Source organism: Choloepus didactylus, chromosome 1 (genome assembly GCF_015220235.1).
Source record: "Choloepus didactylus isolate mChoDid1 chromosome 1, mChoDid1.pri, whole genome shotgun sequence".
NCBI classification, from domain to species: Eukaryota; Metazoa; Chordata; class Mammalia; order Pilosa; family Megalonychidae; genus Choloepus; species Choloepus didactylus.
The window spans coordinates 37,720,017-37,739,164 of NC_051307.1; the positions used below are offsets into that span (position 1 = coordinate 37,720,017).

The window sequence follows — 19,148 nt, forward strand, 5'->3', positions numbered from 1 at the left end:
AGAGAATGTGGATACTTCCTTTGAAAGTATCACTTATCAAATGGATTATCACTGGAATAGTAGTTATCACTATATGGCATTAGAGTTTGTAGCAGAAGACATCCAGTAAATTGAAGCTCTGTTAATTTGGTGCCCTTATTAATCAATGCTTTAAAATGGAGTAATTAATGTGTTTAAAATTACTTAATACAGATGTGCAATTACTTCTAGAGTAACATTCCCATTTATATTTGGTATGAATTTTGTCCATACTCAAATTTTTATTAAAGAAGTTGTGGGTTTACAGAATAATCATGCACAAAATATAAGACTCCCATATACCATTCCATCACCACCACCTTGCACTGGTGTGGAACATTTGTTACAACCAATGATAAACTGTATTATTAATTAAATCCATGGTTTAACTTAAGAGTTCACTATTTGGGTAGTGCAGTTCCATGGATTTAAAAAAAATTTTTTTTTATTCTGTTACCATGTATACAGTCTAGCATTTCACCTTTTAATTATGTTCAGATAGATATTTCAGTGCTGTTAATTACATTCACAATGTCAATGATGGATGGTTGTGATGGTACCACTTAATTTTTAAAGTACATTTTTAAATAGGATAATTATTGTTTTAACTCTAGCTTATTTAATCTTCTAACAATGTTTCTAAAATGTAAAATTTAATACATTGAATATTCTCTTTTTTTGCTTGTTTTTTTAATACATTGAAAAAGCCCCCATCTCAAATTTGATTTCATTTATTGGCTTAGATACTTTCTTCCCTTCACCTTTAGAATATGTTGTAGATTTTTAATTTTTATGTGAACTGAAAAATGAGTTTTGTGTTGAAATCCTTGTGACCCTTTTGATAACTGCAGGCATGTTGTTGCAAATGATTTGGGAACCTACCTCATAATATATAGCAAGGGATAGGACATTAAAGAGTTACCAAAGAGTTACAGTAAAAAAAAAAAAACCAAAAAAAAAAAACTTACCCATGTAGATGTTGAAGTCATATCCTGACCAAAGGAGGAAGTGGCAAGTCACTGGGCTGAAACTTATCTGATGCTGTACATCATAGACGGCACATTGCTGACTGTTTTCAGTTGTTTCTGTAACAAGAGACAGTGCACTCAATCTGAGAATAGTCCAAATTCAAAATGCTGAAGAGAAAACCATCCAATGCTTCAGAGAAGGAGAAACATCAAAAACCAAAGGTAAGGTATTTTCATACATAGTCAAACAAAACAAAACCATTTAATAGAGCATTTGTGTGTGTGTGCACATACATGCACATTGTTCTTATCTCTCAGTCATAAATCAATTCAATAGAGTTGAATGCATTGTGGCAAATACGTAAAAATTGAATTGCAAAGTTAGATGCTAAATAACACTTAGCAATCACAGTTTTTGGAATTCTGCCTACAGTACATATTCATTATTTACATTTGTAACTGAGGTTTGAGTTCAGATCATTAATTTCATTAACTTTTAATGAATATGAAGTTATCAACATCTATTTAACAGTCTACCAAATGCATTTTATCTTTTAAGAGGTTAGTTCTTCATAACAAAAAAGTTATCAGATGGAGATATTTCAGTTAAAATATGATTCATTATTGAAAGTTAAAATATGATAGTTTGTTGAAGAGATGTATTTGCCTTACTCTCCAAAGTCATAAACAGAGAGAGGGCTGGGCTGTGTTTTGGGAAGCATCAAAACTTCATAAATTTTTAGATTTGCCAAATTGGCTCTATGTGGAACATTATTATATTCTTACTCTTGGCAATAACTACCACTTAAAAAAATAGGACAGGGGATAGCAAAGATTAGATTCTATCAGAATTCTAAATTAGATTCATTAATAACATAAAAGAAATGATTTATGAAGTTCCAGGTGTCAGATAATTTCTACATTTTTTGCATTTTTTAGGTAGTTTCATTTGTAATCTACTTGTGAATAGACAATACTTGAGTCCAGATGTCTTTTTAAATGATTGATTCAAAATCTATTATTGTTATTTATTTGCTTGGCATCTCTTCTGAGAGAGTGGTTGGGAATTGATTGTGGCCTTCTGAATTTATGTAGTATTGAACAATATTTTGCAAATCTTTGGATGTAATTTACCACAGTTTCTATGAAGACAACTGAAAATAAATGATTTACAATATTAATTATTTTATAATTCAAATTTTATAAAAGACAGATAAGCATCTTTAGTTAAATATACACTAGATAGCATATCAATACTAATATCATGATGTCTGTTATTTTCCCTATAATAACAATATATAAGATAATATTTCCCAAAAGGTACACATTTTCAAAAACATCACTTACATTTCCATTTAAGATTAATTTTATATACAGTTTGCTTAATTTAAAGAAACATTTATTGAGTTTAAACTAGTAGGTTTGGGGAAGACCACAAAAGTTAATAAGTATTGTTTATTTTCAAAGTATTTAAAATCTAAACTTAGAGTATTTCATAAGGACTGCATTATGTAGTAGGTTATTATCATATTCATGTCACTGAACTATTTTCAAAATGATACTTCAGTCTATCATCATTTGTCTTAATAGTGGGAACTATAGTAATACTAGTGGGATATTGTTCATTTTATTGACTCTTCCTTATTCATAAAATTTAAAATATATTTGATAAAATATATGTCTAAGAATGAAATGTATCACAGAAAATGGTGGCACTGGACAAATATTAACTCTTGTGAATGATTTCTCATTTTCTTTATGTAGACGGTTTTATTCTACATGAATTTTAAGAGATATATAGATGTATAAGTGTGCTTTTCATACATTCCAAACCAACTATGTCTTTTCCTTTTAATATGGTAGTGATATTTTAAAAATCATAATAATATCTTAGAAACAACTCCTATTTAATCCACATTTATGTTACTGGGTAATTGTCTAATGTAGAAAAATCATGAATGTAGAAAAATCATGAAAGACTGCATTTTTTTTATGGAAAAAGAGCAGACTCTATAAGGGATGGCAGAGATGGATCTTATGATGATCTTCACATTTAAGTCACAGTAGAGTGAGGACTTCAAGTCTCTTCTTTCACTGGAAGAGAACATAACATCAAGCAGTCTTGAAAGGTAGAATAGAACCATCAAGAAATCAGTCTGACATACAGGTACTCATTGTCTGTACTGATTACTTTATCAGACAATAACTCACATCTCTTGACCCAGAAACTTATATCCTTTGTAGTATACTCTTCCAAGATTGCTGAGACAGATTTCCTTGTTTGTTTGTTTGTTTTTGTTAATCATAAATGTTAAAATAGGCAAAGAGTGACAAAATTAAAAATGAAGGAAAAATTACTTGATGATCTAGTGGATATTAACTCCCATGGTGTATATTTTAGGTGACCTGATTCAAATGCTGAATGCATAGTATACCTAATGTAATAAAACTGTTAATTTTAAAAGGAAATCAATGGAAAAGAACTTGGTTATTAGCATTTTCAATTAGGTCCTATGGGTGTGAGAAGGTGGAAACATTTGTGAATATAAAGTGTAGTAATAGATTATATGAGTTCTATATCCAAAATAATTTACTATTTTCTTACATTTGCAAGACTTATCAATAAATATGTCCATGAATCCAAAAGAACAGTAAATCAAAACACATGTTAAAGTACCATTTTACAAACTATTGTTTTATAATTACGGTATCCTCTTTTCACTCTTTATTCCTCTGTTTCTCTATTTTTGATATGGGCTCTTTTCCTTCTAAATAGCTCACAAATGAAACCAATACTATTCGAATTTATGATAAGAGATTCACAGGGTAGGTTAAGAGAGAGGAATCAGAGATATTTCATAAGGGAAACTGAAAAGTGCTGAAGAGTAGTTACAGAAAAGAAAAAAGAAAAGAAAAAAGACTCACTGTACTGGAATGTTAATAAACTCTAATAAATTTAATTTGTCTCAGAACTCTCTATGGTGTATAGGTAAATTATGAATTAAGAAAGAAATTTCATGGATAATGATTAAGTATTCTACATTTTGATATGTCCATTGCAAGTAGTATTATTTAACATAAATACAAAGTACTGGACTTTTCTTCTTTTAGTTTTTACCTTCTTACCACTAATGGCCACTACTGGTAATGATTTTAAAAACGTTTAAGCATATTTCAGACTCAGATTTGATTAATTGTGATCTTACTACATTCTATAAATGTTTCAGTTATGGAACATAATACATTCCCTTGTCCTTTTCCCAACTAAAGTGTTTTATTTTACTCTTCCATATTTATTGTGAGTTTATTACACATCAACTGCTAGGCTAAGAATTTTTTGAACACTAACTTACTTAATGTTTGCAACAACTCTGTGAAAGAAGCATTCTTATTTACCTTCATTTTCCAGGTAAAGAAGCTAAGGCATAGAGATGGTTAATAAACCTCAGCAAAGATATATAGAGGAATCATCAAACTGTGTGATGTGAAATGCATATATCAATTTCCAGTACCTATATTGCTAATTATCATATTGCCCTTATATTATAAGCAATGAGACTGTGAGATATTACATCTATTTGTATCTGAATTTTAGCTAAATTTTAGGAAGACCAGGGAGACCATATCTCTAAGAACAAAAGAATTCTAGCCTCAGTAAATGTGAAAGGAATTTAGAGGTCCTCCTTTTCTGTCTTTAACTAAATGCAGAAAACCATCTACAAAGCCCTCCAGGAGTCCACCCAGCTTCAATATTTAACAATTGTAGAACAACAACAAAAAATTTTCTTAATATTCAAATGTTCAAATTGTTTAAAATATGGAGGTAAGTATAACCATCTCCCTCCTACACCTAGCATAGGCCCTTAATAAATATTTATAAAATAAATTAACTTTCTTGAACCTAATTATTTGCAGCCTGGTTCAAGTGGGAATACTCATCAATACTATGCAATTTCATTATTCTTGGTATCAAGTCTGTTACTGTGTAAGAGGGTGTGTTGTGTGTATGTGTGTAAATACAACTAGAATTCATTTCTAAGCTTTGTATTAAGGACCAAAATTAACAAATTTTGTGCAAGAATCCCTCCAGAGGCCCCCTTTACATGACAATAGACATTTGTTCTATGGTAGGGAATATGGTTGAAACTGAAAATTAAAAAGGAATAGATCCTACAAACGAAACTTGGTAACTGTAATTAGAACAACTTGGCCTTTACTTGGCAGAGATTAACAATCTGTGTTAATGAATTTTAACTGAGGTTTTCCTTTCGGTAAAGAAGATTCAAATATCACTGTTATTTTAAAGGGAGACATTGGAAAAATGGCAGTTCTGGAAAAACCTTTTTTTTTTTTACCATTCTTTTAATCTAAAGTACATACCAAATGAGACACCATTAAGTGTCACAGATGCTAATTTTCACTAGCAATGACTGAAGTGGCATTGTTTCCCATTTGCATTTGATCCTAGCAATGATGAGAGGTGATGAGTTGATGATGAGCTGTTTTCACTGCACTGCCCGCTGTGCAAATTTATGCTCCTAGACAAGGATGACACATAGTTGTGGCATTAAAGAGCTTTCCTCATTGCTTTTTTGTAACAATGCCGTTAAGATACATTTTAACTCTTATCTAACCAGGTATAATAAAAGGAAGAGGAGTTTACTTGTTCTGGTGCTTACTCTAGGCCAAGCACTTGTACGGGGGTTATGTCCATTACTTTATTTAATCTTCCCCAAATGAGGTAGGAATTTTTTTTTTCCAATTAACAGGAAAAAAAAAATAGACCCATAGATGTGAAATGCTTTGCCCAAGATATCATAGCATGTTTAGAATAGATTTGGAATCCTGTGGACAAATTTTCTGCTTCTAAGCCTTTGGCCCTTCCTCCCCCATTACTCCCTGTTGCTTCTTTATCTGGGGTATAATTTTCAGCCCTTAATTTAGATGAGTTTAGCTGAATCCTTTGGCTTTTCAAAAAAAGTTCACATGCTGAATACGATATATGATATACAATGTAGGCAATACTTTGGATTCATTATTTCTTAAGATTTTGTTTTAAAAAAGGTGGGTATAAGTGTTTAATTTTACTTTGGTTATTACACAAAAATAATTCTCAAAAGATTATCTTCTTTATGGAGTTAGTATTTATGTCATATTTGTATTGTAAAAATATTTAAAGTAAATTATAATGCAACCCAAAACCAAATAAGACAAGCTGGAGAAAACAGAGTATAGACTACATTAGAAGTTATCACAGGGGCCATCAGGATTGAGTTTAATACATCTCCAAAAACTTGCTCTTTGGTGTGGTCCTACAGACTAGCTGATTGGAATTCCCTGGGAGGTTGTTAGAAATGAAATTCTTTGGCCTACCCTAGACCTACTAGGTCACAGTATACATAGTAACAAGATACCCAGGAGCTCCTGAGCACTTTCAAATTTGGAAATGAAAGTTGCCACTGACCTATACTGTTGTGACTTCCAGCTCATGCCTCATCCCAAGGAGAAATGTCCCCATTCCACTGTTCACATTCACCATGGCTTACTGACCCTTGCAACCAGAAACACACCTCAAAATTGATATGCCATTTCCTAAACGTTTCTTCCCTTTCCTTCAAAATCTTCTTTTTCTATTGGATAAAATTTTAATTACTACGGCACCTTACATAGATGGGATGAACTAATAATTTGCTCATTTTGTTTCACCCATGTTTAATTGGTTAAACAACTTAAATAACTTTAGCCTTGACAAATTTTCTCCAAACAAAGCACTAATTCATCTTAGCCTTCCCATTTTATAGGATGTGAATCTATAATCAAGTTTGGCCATGAGCAAGTAGCTAAAGGTTTGGGGCCAAATAGATCTGCTATACTTGAAAAAAATACATGATATACAGAAAGTTCAGGAGATGAAATGGTCAAGAGAAATGGCAGAAGTGTAGCCTCCCCTCTGTTTCTAAATTTGGATATTATATCTTATAGGAAGAGTATAAAGTCATTACCTTGACTACCAGTGCACTGGATTTGTTAAAAATCAATTTAATAAGACACTTGTCTATTTTAATCTCTCCCTGCCTTGCTCTGGAGATAAATGGCTTCATTATCTACATAGAATGTGTGTGTGTGTGTGTGTGTGTGTGTGTTTAATATAATAGAATCAAACCTATACTCCACATGTCTAAGTTTCCAAATTTAGGATTTCCAAACAGATCCATTTCTCTTTCTTTTTAGTGTTCAGGATTTAGGTGAACTTTTAGAAACAAGACATTTATAATTAGCTTCTTAGTAGAGAACAAAAATGTTCTCCATTAAGAATTGATTAAAAAGAATAGAAGGGGTTTTAAAGCTATCTCTGGTGGTAGATGAAGTGATTCTTGTATAGATAAAATCATTTGTCACCACAGTGGTTAAGTCCCCTATCTCCCCTTATGTGAAGAGATTTGGAAATTTTCACCTAGTCTTGAAGTCTTACTAATTGGACATGAGGATTTCAGCTGCTTCCTTTTGTCCAATTACCTTACATCCATCACCACTTCCAGTTGCCCAGGATCCTCATGCAGCCAAACCCACATTTGCCCTGTACTTCTCATTGCTGCATCCCTCTTTTACTTATACTTGCCAGTATTTTTCCTTGTTGTTCTTTCCTTTCTCCCATCCAAAATTTACCTCTGTGATTCCGCACTAAGCCTCTATTAGGAATAATTTGAAAATCAACAAAAGTAAAACATTTGTTCTGCCCTCTTGACCAGAGGCTTTTTAGCTACATATTAGAATCATCTGGGGTATTTTACAAAAATACCTGTGTGGGCCCCACCACTATATATTCAGATTTAGTTGATCTAGTGAGGCCCCTTGGTCGTGAGGTTTCAGTCACTCTCATGCTTTTCCGTCTGTGCTTCCCTTACTCTGGAATGCCTTTGCTCGCTTTCTGCGACTCATAAACTCATATCTTATCCTTCACTACTTAGCTGGAATGTCACCCTCTCAAGAAAACCTCCATCAGTGACCCTGAGTCAATTTATTATGGAGCAATCTGGTAGAGCAGCTGGGTCATAGACTAAAGTTCTAGAGACCTGAGTTTGAAGTCCTGTTTTGATATTTCCTATATAGGGGACTTTGAACAGTTTATTAAATCTCTTTTGAGCCTCAGTGTGCTTATCTGGAGAAGGTGATGTGTTAAAGCATGTCTCAAAGGATTGATGCGAGAATTAATTTAGGTACTATAGGTAAATTCCCTAACACATAGTGTTTGTTTATTAATCTCTCCCTTTTCCTGTTTTCATAGTGCTTTTTCCATACACCTATCACTAATCTTACCACAGTTTATTTCAATATGTCCTCCCAACTTGATTCACCATCAAGAACAGGGGCTGTGTCATTCATATTTTTATCCCTGGAATTTTTGGGGGGAACAAGGGAGATTGAACGCCATTTCTCTGACATTCAGATTCCATATACTTTCTTATTAGACTTTGGCTATCATCAAAATAATTTATAGCATAGAAAACAGTAATGATTTCTCAATATATGTGCGATGATTGTTGAATGACTAATGGATATTATTAGTCATCTACAGAAGTAACCACTCCAGGACATAGTTTGTAAACAGGTTGCTAATAAAAATCTGGGGAAATTCCACATGAAAACAAAGTAAGCTTTCTTGGATTCATAATGTAATAATCAGTAATCAAACATTGTATTGTAATCTATCTGAAAAAAAAAAGTGTTAGCAAAAAGGTGTTGCTGTGCAGGGAGCTTAGAAAGGGATAAGCAGAGTAGAAATTTACCACTGTTCTATGGATCTAGAAAAGTTGACACAAATATTCCATTCTGCTCAGCAAACTTGTTCACTTTGGTGAGATGTGTACTTCAGGCCATTATAATTAGTTCATGGCTCTATCCCTTGATCTCACCCAAATCACTTCACCATGACTCTACTACAATAATCAAACAAACTTCTAGCAATGACCCAGTGTCCTATGTAGTGTTTCTTCCAGGGGAGACAATTCTTCAATCATCCAACAAGAATGTTCATTCTTCCTGGCAGTTAAATTGCACATAGCATATCAATAATTGGTAATGCCATTCTTGATATCTTATCAGTTTGGTTTAAGAGTTGGTCCCCCTGAAATAATTTTTGAATGCTTGAAATATGACGTTTCTGTACCTATAAAGGTGAGGTCCTTATATTGGATGTGGAGACCTGACTCAGGTACTGGCTTCCTAGAAGGACTGGCCAGAATTGCCAAATGGCCTCACTTCCAGATACTTTTCTCTAAATAAAATGTAAAGGACAACTAAATTATGAGGTTTTTTTTTTTTTATATATTCTTTTATAATCTTAGTAATTTAAATTCCTGGCATAAGATTTAAGGCAGATTTACCTTGTATTAAATTCTATTTTATAATACATAGTGATATGGAATTAGTCTGGATATTTGGTTACAAACAACCAACTGAAATATTCAGTTTTTCTCTGAATATTTTATATGGCTACAGCTATGTATCTTTGATTTGCTTTTTAATTAAGTAAAAGTGATAAAATATTTAATTAAATATGTAAATTTTTAATACTTATGAGTATACTTTCTTGACATTAATTATAATAATTAATTGATATTAATAATAACATATTATTATATAGCCATCATCATTTTTTGTTGTCTTTTGTTTGATTTGCTTAAATTAGGCCATCTAAAGTTTTCAAATAACTCTCTTTTCCATTTTAAAGCAGCCATTACCAATGAAATAAGTATTGATATGTTTAAAATACAATTTATTCAAAGATAAATGTTCTATAAGAATTAGACATTATAGTAAAGGTCAAGGAATTATCATTAACTGAATTTATTTCTACCACTACTATTATATCTCAACACCACTTTTAAGTACATATACACATTCGATATAGATTGAAATAGTCATACAGCCAAATCCAAATGTACGGAAAATTCTCTTCCAAATATCCTAACATGGACTTACTATTACAGTAGGACCCTGTCTTACATTACAAATAGGTTCCAAGACCTATGCATCAGTTGAAAATTGTGCATAATAGCGAACCCCATTATAAATAAGTATTTCTTGTACAAACATACCTATCACATATTTTTTATACATAAGACAAATAAACACTCTATGGACAATAAGTAAATAAAATTAATTACAGAAATAATTTTAAAAATCTTAATTCTCTTTCTCTGCCTTTATTTTTTTCAATTGACAAATGCATACACCTGGATTTGCATGTGTTGAGTTCACATAAAGTGAGGGTCTACTGTATTTTTCTCCACCCATTCTTTCCTTGTTGGGGATTACACACCATATATTTGCCCCACATAAACATGTCTGTTCTTACTGAGAAAAAAAAATGTTTAAATTCCTAGGACCAGTGGCAGCGGTGCTGCCTGAGATGGGAATGTTTATAAGCTTTATGATATTAACGGCAGCATTCAACCTCAGGTGGCATAAAGCATGCAAAAAAGAACTTTCTGTCAGTTTTATTATTTCTAAAAAGGTTCCCCTTGAAGCAGAAGAGTGACCTTGCTCTGCTGAGCTGACATATGCCTCTGGATTAATGGTCGAGCTCTGCTGGAGGGAAGCTCACGGAAACATTACAACTCCAGAAGCTGGGCTGGCGGTGACCATTAATCAGGGGGACCCAAATCATGCATCAAACACATGCATTTAAACGTAGTAAAAATGACTTTAAAAAAAAAAAACTTTTTGAGAATTAGCTTATTGTTTGTCATTACTTGTGTTCAAGGAGATCACTGTATGACTGAAACGTCCCTTGGGGAGACCTTTAGAAAGGTTATTATGTACCTAGGTGAATGCAGATGACATTTAAAACTAATAGGAGGTAACAGAGTTTTTCTTCCAGAGAATTGGATGGGAAAGTTTATTAAATTGGTTCTGTTTGCCCAACTTAATTTTCTCACCTTTGTTTAACCATGTTTTCGAAGCAATGAATACTCTGAATGTTGGCCTCCTTCGTGATAATTTTATTTTTAAAACTGGAGTAACTGGATTTAGTAGTACATTCATTTGACTGGTAAAAAAAGTTTACCAGTCAAATTTTGGGGAACCTACAGTTTGAGGCAACATACTCGGCTATTAAAAGTATCTTGATGGGCTTTAAAAATACTGTAATCCTTCCATCATGTGTCAATCAGCTAACGAAAAATTTTCAAGAAGTTCTTTCTATGATTACTGCAAAGGAAAAAAAAAGGTTTAAAATTAAGAACTTGGAGATAATGTCCAGCTTAATTTAGCCGATAATATTATGTTACTCTTGCTTTTTCCCCCCAGTCCTTTTGATGGTAAAATTAAATAGACCTAGTTTTTCTTTTAGGCTTCTAGTAGTTTGTTATTTAGAGTAATGATACTGTATATAAGTCATATGATATAATTTCATTAATAGGTAGAATACATAGAATAATTCAGGCATGTATTAAGGAAACCAGAATGAAATTTATATTTAATATTACAGTCAATGTAGTAAACCTTGTTGTGATCAGGACTTCAAAATTATTCTTCTCCTAAATAATAGTTGGCTTCTTTTACCATGCTTCAGTATTCCCTTCTAGCTATTAGCCAAATCCTACATAGGAGGCCACACCACGTTCTATGCAGAATTATTTATTTGTTTTTGAAATTTAGGTATAGGATTAAAATAGCTGATTTTGATGTGACCAGAGTTAAATAATATTTAATACTTGGTTATATATAGGAAAAAAAAAAAAACAAATATGCAAACAACAAAAAGTTAATTTCTAAATTTATGGGAGAAGGAAATATATTTTTTTACCTGGAAATGTGAATCATCCATCCTTGGTACCACCTTCTCTGTATCAAGATAGCTAGAAAACAAAATTAGTAATGAGAAATTTGCTCAGGGAAATTGCTTATCTTAGATTAGGAATGGAAAATGCATGAAACATATGTTATTTGTAATTTATGTTCCCACCACTTTCCCCAAAACACACAGTATCTCTGTAAACCATGGTGAACACTGTTATCATGATCTGTTTACTCTAATTCTGAAAGTGGTTTCAGAACCATTTCAATAAACTTTCCACAAAGATTTTAACAAACTATCCATGCTGGTGCAAGGATTGAAAACTTCTTGCCAAATTTGATTTTAAAGGGATTGTTCACCCAGACAATGGAAAAGCCTAGTGAAACATTCCTATACAAAATATGCCACACTTCTCTACTGACCAAATGGTTACATTCAGTGGGACAGCATCTCTTTCTCTACCTTGAAGAATTTAGGACACAATTATATCAGACATATTTTTGTCAGCTAGTGCTCCCTTTTACATACAGGGTATGGTCTTCAACATTTCTGTTAATTTATCATCATTTTAGCAATCACCATATTTGGATATGGCAACTTCTAAAGACTCCATCAGTCAATAACCACACAATCTCTTTGAGTAAATAATTTTTGAAGATGGTTAAGCAAATTCAAATTTTATTGATTTCAGCTGATTTCAGTTGGAAAATTTGTGATCATTTTAATGTATCCTTTTTGAGTCTGATTATAAATAATATATGTATAGGTTTATGTACCCAGAATTCCTTTTATGCAGTAAAGTCAGTACAAATAAGTATTTGTAATGAATGAATATAAATTTCCAAGTTGACATCTACTATACATTATTAGCTTCAGTTATTTTACATATAAATCTGCTTTTAGGATTGCTTCTATTTTTGTGCTCCCTTTATTTAAGCATGCCTTTATTTAGCTCTTATGCATTGAAGTGATTTGTTTGATGGCACAAATAGAGTATAAATGACTCAAAGATATATTCTTACTTTATTCATCCAGACAGTCCTTACCCTAAGTATGAAGTTTAGTCATAGAAGGCATTTAGTTTATTTATGTCAAATTGCATAATGTTAAACTGTATGGTTTTTAATTAAACATAATTTTCATTGGCTTTACAAGATTAAGTTAAATAATTTGCTTTTATGAAATTATGACATATAACTTGAAGAGTATTGTGGGATTTACCATCTACTGTGGTTTTCCCCAGTCTGACAACTTGAGGTTTTTTTTCCACAGTTGCTATAGCCTTTGAGAGCAGGAGCGATCAGTGTGTCCTAAAATGGCGAGGCTTTGGCAAGTGGTCTCATTGGGGAGGTGGGACTTGATCCTGCCCTTGATGTATGGGCTGGGTTGGGATTGGTCGAAGAGGCAGGGTATTCCTCAAAAAGAGAACAGCATGAGCAAGAGCTTAAAGACATAAATGAATTTGTCCACAGTAGCCAAGAAGGCATTCTGGGATAGAACTGAGGATCGGTGTCAGAAGTTTGGCTTAATCATATTGATTAGGATTGCCTGATAACGTGGGGAGTCTTGAATGTGTGCCATGCTGAGTTTGGACTTTTTTTTTTTTTTTTTAATAAGGAAAAGCTACTTAAACTGTGAGCTTCAGTTTTCCTCATCTGGAAATTGGAGAAATTAATAACTGGCTCACAGAGACACTGTAGATTTAATGAAATAACTGTAGATAAAGAACTTGGCACGGAGCTTGGCTCACAGCAAGCTCTCAGTAACCACCAAAACAATGTGGGGCAAGCTTTACATTTTGAGAATAATGAAATGATGATTACTGCTACTTTAGAAAAATTAGTCTTAGTGGTATTATGTTAGATGATTGAAGGGGCAAGAGATTGGGGACAAAGAAGCTGAAAGTTGTTGCATTGGCCTAGGATTGGGGTTATAAACATGTATTTGATAAAGAGACAATATAAAAATAAATGTTTACAACAAAGATTTGGAGAAAGGATTGAGCAGATGTGGAATGCGGGTGAGTGTGCCTGTGTGGTGCATTATATTTTGCATTATATGTCCAAATTCACCAAAGAGAGCAGTGAGGAAATCCAGGTTTGCAGCAGTCCATGTAGATGAGTTGGAGAGTTCAGGAGGCAAAGTCAAAGCAGATTTCCACAGGCAGCAGGACATAGCCTGAGAGACATTTGTTGGCACAGCTGCCTTTCAGCCTGAAGACAGGCAGACAGTGGTTAGAGGCTAGACAAGAGGGAGTTTCCAGGAGAAATTCCTTAGGTTTTCAAGAAAAGGTGGTATAGTGAAAGAATTCCAGAAGGATCAAGGACTACTTAGTGTACTTGTTTATGGGTTTAGTAGAGAAGAAAGAGAGAGAGTAGAGGAAGAGAAATTGCAAAATAAAACAACATTGCAGGACTATGTGGGCCAAGCAGAAGGTTTACAATAGGGAAAGCAAGAGGTCTCCCTGATCACAGCCACATTTTAGAAGCTTTTAAGTTCTTTTATAGTCTATGACATTTTGTAAGACTAGGCGAATCTAAGTGACTGATCTTGCACAAATGCTTACAGAGCCTTGACTGAATATTTTCCTAAGAAAAAGATATTTAAGAAACATTAAAACATTGTTTATTCTAGGTAAACACAACAACTCCTTTCAACTAACATAGAGTATGATGATTTCTATTCTATTCCTAAAAGTATAGCATGACTTATAGTATATGCATACAATGTAAATAATGAAAGATGGTTACAAATCATGCAGAACTACAATAGAAATTGTTAAATACTATATCCTTTTTTACTCTTTTAACTTGTTTTGTTACATTTAATATTCTGATATGAGTGTCGTCTTTTGCAGGTTATGGATTGTTCTGCATTGATTTCTTTTCTTTTCTTTTCGGTTCTAGTTTCTTTCCTTGGGTAATCTTTGAGGCAGTGTTCATTTGCAGAAAACATTGCTACTGGCACATCAACTTCTGAAAGTAGAACTTTAGCATGGAAATTATGACACAACTTTAAAACACTATAGTGGAGTCAGAATTTTCAGTTCCTTTAGATTTTTTTTTCAGTTGATAGAAAAGATACCAAACCAAAGAGATTGGGGGGACTAGTTTTTTTCCTAAGAGTCCAGCTGTAAATGAAAAACATTTGGGGTATTGATATATGTATGAACACTGGATAGCCTTTACCCAAGGTTAAAATGTTAGTATTTAAAGAAATGTTTCACAACTCTCGTTGTCTCTTAGACACTCCAAACAACTCCCTGACACTCCGAACAACCATCTTCCATTGGCACCACAAGATATTGTAATTATTTAACACTGAGGCAATCCTAACAGATTTTTTTTTTAAGTGAGTTAAATTTGTTTCACACTCTTCAAAAGACTTCAGCACCTGAGTTAGTTAGAACAATTAAATCCTCGAATGTCTTTGGATTAAGCCTATTGAGATTAAGCATTTTATTATTATAGAATACACATACAGGGGTGTGCTTTAATAAAATTCTGATCTTCAAGAGCGGATTGCTAACCAAAGGCTCCCTATGCAATATTTAAAAGATGTGAGAACTTGTTGGCAGATTGTGTGTAATCTTTAATTTTCTGGTATATTTCAAAACACTGCGGATGTCTGACTCACATATGCAAACAGGTTTTGTGAAGCAGACTGTGAAACTTTTCCACCAGTACCTTACCCAAAAATTAAGTCATGCTAGAGATGAGATTTTATTCTAAGACCCCAAAAGCTGGTGACTGATAAGGAAATAAAAATAAGGATCAAGTTCTGGTTTATTTTGTTTGTTTGTTTGCTTTGGTTTTCTATTTTTTTTAATTAGAAAAGTTGTGAGTTTACGGTCAATCATGAATTACAATACAGGATTCTCTTATACAAGTTCTGTTTTTGATCAAAATATTTTGATTCACATTTCTAAAGAGAGATCCCCTAATTCAGTTTCATATTGGTAGATGCAGACTGGCCATTGTTCTAGGAAGCTGTTCAGTTACAGTCTTTCTACCAAGCTAACTTTGCCACACTTTTCAGATTCTCAGATAACATGTTTCTTTGAAAAAAGGAAGACAGAATCAAAAGTGTAATAGAATGGTGCAGGGGAGAACATCTCAGGGTGGAGAACTGGCGGGGAGGGGGAGAATATTTTTGCTAGTTTGGGCCTAAGATACTTTCCTTATTGAGAAGGAGTAGATGATTTCTAAGAACACTGCCAACTTTATATCATAAAATAACACTCAGTAACAATTACAATGGTTATGTAAAGCTAAAGAGATGTGACTGATAAAAGTGAACCCTCTTAAGTTCCTTTATGTTATTCATTGCTTTGTGCAGGGACACACGTACACACATATGCTCAGACACTCAACAGGTACTTGTTCAGGCCTATTTTTGTGGGAGCCTAGTAGGCTAGGTGGACAAAGGTAATCTTCATCATGTGAACACAGATACTATTCAAAAAGGCAATGCAGTCACACACACTATATCAAAGTAAGTTGTACTAAAATAGATTTAGTAAACAAAACTTTAATTTTTCCTTAAATACATGCCCAATTCTAAGCAACTATCTATCACTTTAAAAAAAAATTTTTTTTACTTTTTTTTATTAGAGAAATTGCAGGTTTACAGAAAATTTATGCATAGAATACAGAGTTCCCATATATCACCCTATTATTAACACCCTGCATTAGTGTGGTATTTTTGTTACAATTAGTGAAAGAACATTTTTATAATGGTACTATAAACTATAGCCCATTGTTTAGAGTTCACTGTGTTATACAGTTCTATAGTTTTGGCTTCTTTTTGTAAAATTTTTTTCTGATAACATACACACAACCCCAAATTTCCCCTTTTAATCACATTCAAGCATATCATTCAGTGCTGTTAATGTTCATAATGTTGTGCTACCATCCATTACCAAAATTTTTCCATCAACCCAAAGGGAAACTGTGCAATTTAAACATTAGCTCCCCGTTCCATACCCCATCCTGACACCTGGTAACCTTCATCCTGGTTTCTAACTCTATGAATTTGCTCATTCCAATCATTTCATATCAGTCAGATCATATTTTGTCCTTTTGTGTCTGGCTTATTTCATTCAACATGATGTCTCCAAGGTTCATCAATATTATTGCATATATCAGAACGTCTTTCCTTTTTAGAGCTGAATAATACTCCATTGTATGTACATACCACATTTTATTTCTCCATTCATTGACTGATGGACACTTCGGTTGCTTCCATCTTTTGGCAATCTTGAATAATGCTGCCATGAACATCAGTGTGCAGATATCTGTTCCAGTCCCTGCTTTCAGATCTTTCGGGTATATATTTAGAAGTGATGTTGCCAGGTCGTATGGTAATTCTATACTGAATTTTCTGAGGAACTGCCAGCTGTCTTCCACAGCAACTGCACCATGTTATATCCCCACCAACAATGAATGAGTGTTCCTATTTCTCTGCATCCTTTCCAACAGCTGCAATTTTTCATTTTTAGTAGTAGCCATTCTAGTGGGTGTGAAATGGTATCTCATTGTGGTTTTGATTTGTATTTCCCTATGATTAATGATATTGAGCATCTTTTCTGTGCTTTTTGGCCATTCAAATATCTTCTTTTGAGAAATGTCTATTCAAGTTTTTTGCCCATTTTTTATTTGGCCTGTTTGTCTTTTTATTGTTGAGTTGTTAGATATCTATATGTAGCATAGATATTAAACTTTCTTTGGATATATGGTTCCCAAATATATTCTCTCACAGAGTAGGTTGTATTTTTAACTTTTATGATGAAATCCTTTGATGCAAAAAAGTTTTTGATTTTGATAAGGCTCCATTTATCTGTTTTTCTTTTGTTACTTGTGCTTTGGTTGTAAGGTCTGAGAAACCATTTCCTAACACAAGGTCCTGAAGATGATTTCCTATGTTTTCTTCTAAGAGTTTTATAGTTCTGGTTCTTATATTTAGGCCATTGATCCCACCAGAGTTGATTTTTGTATATGGTGTGAGGTAGCGGTCCATCTTCATTCTTTTGTACATGGACATCCAGTTTTCCCAGATCTATTTGTTGAAGACATAATTCTTTCCCCATTGACTGGACTTGGTGCCCTTGTCAAAAATTAGTTGGCCAAAAATGTAAGTGTTGATTTCTGAACTCTCAATTCAATTCCATTGGTCTATCTGTCTGTCCTTGTGCCAGTACCATTCTGTTTTGATTGCTGTGGCTTTGTAATAAGTTTTAAGATCAGAAAGTGTGAATCCTACAACTTCATTCTTCTTTTTAAAGATCACTATTCAGAACCCCTTACCTTTCCATATAAATTTGATGACTGGCTCTTCCATTTCTACAAAGAAGGCTGTTGGAATTTTGAGTGGAATTGTGTTGAATCTATAAATTTCTTTGGGTAGAATTGACATCTTAACAATATTAAGTCGTCCAATCCACGAATGTGCAATGTTCTTCCATCTAGTTTGGTCTTCGTTGACTTCTTTTAGAAACATTTTGTAGTTTTCTGCATGCAAGTCCTACATCCTTCACCAGAATTATTCCTAGATTCTTGATTCCTTTTGTTGCTACTGCAAATAGAATTTTTTTCTGTATATCTTCTTCTCATTGTTCATTGTTTATGTATAGAAATACTACTGATTTTTGCATGTTCTTATAACCCACCATTTTGCTGAATTTGTGTATTAGTTCCAGGAGTTTGTTGTGGATTCTTCAGGATTTTCTGTAAATACTATCATGCCATCTACAAATAAGGAAAGTTTTATTTCTTCCTTTCCAATTCAGATGCCTTTTATTTCTTTCTTTTGCCTAATTGTCCTAGCTAGAACTTCCAATACAATATTGAATAACAATGGTCACAGTGGGCATCCTTGTTTTGTTCCTGATCTTAGAGGGAAAACTTTCAGTTTTTCACCATTAAGTATGATTTTAGCTGTGGGTTTTTCATATATGCCCTTCATGATGCTGAGGAAGTTTCCTTCTCTTCCAAGTTGTCTAAGTGTTTTCATCAAGAAGTGTAGCTGAATTTTGTCAAATGCCTTTTCTGCACTAATTGAGATGATCATGTGCTTCCTCCCTCCCTTTTTTCTGTTAATGTGGTACTGCAATTACATTACATTTATTGATTTTTTTTATGTCAAACCACCCTTGCATACCTGGGATAAATTCTATTTGATCATGGCGTATAATTCTTTTGATGTTTTTGGCTCCTGAGTCATTTTGACACAGCCCCTGCATTTTATTTTATGTATGGATTCATCTTGTATATTTCCTACTCCTGTCCTCCTTTTAGTAGAAAACATATTTAGGGTCCATTATCTGGTCACTAAGAGGGCCATGTTCTATATTGGTCATTCAT

General features: G+C 33.3%; 1 protein-coding gene across 1 annotated transcript in view; it reads left to right on the forward strand.

Annotated features, from left to right (window-relative positions):
- The first annotated feature begins 1,057 nt into the window (after positions 1–1,057).
- Positions 1,058–19,148, forward strand: part of SAMSN1 (SAM domain, SH3 domain and nuclear localization signals 1) — a 52,914-nt gene continuing 34,823 nt past the window's right edge. Inside the window, exon 1 of the mRNA XM_037833524.1 lies at positions 1,058–1,208. Coding sequence (XP_037689452.1) covers positions 1,152–1,208 — 57 coding nt within the window. The 5' untranslated portion in view covers positions 1,058–1,151. The remainder of the gene's footprint in view (positions 1,209–19,148) is intronic.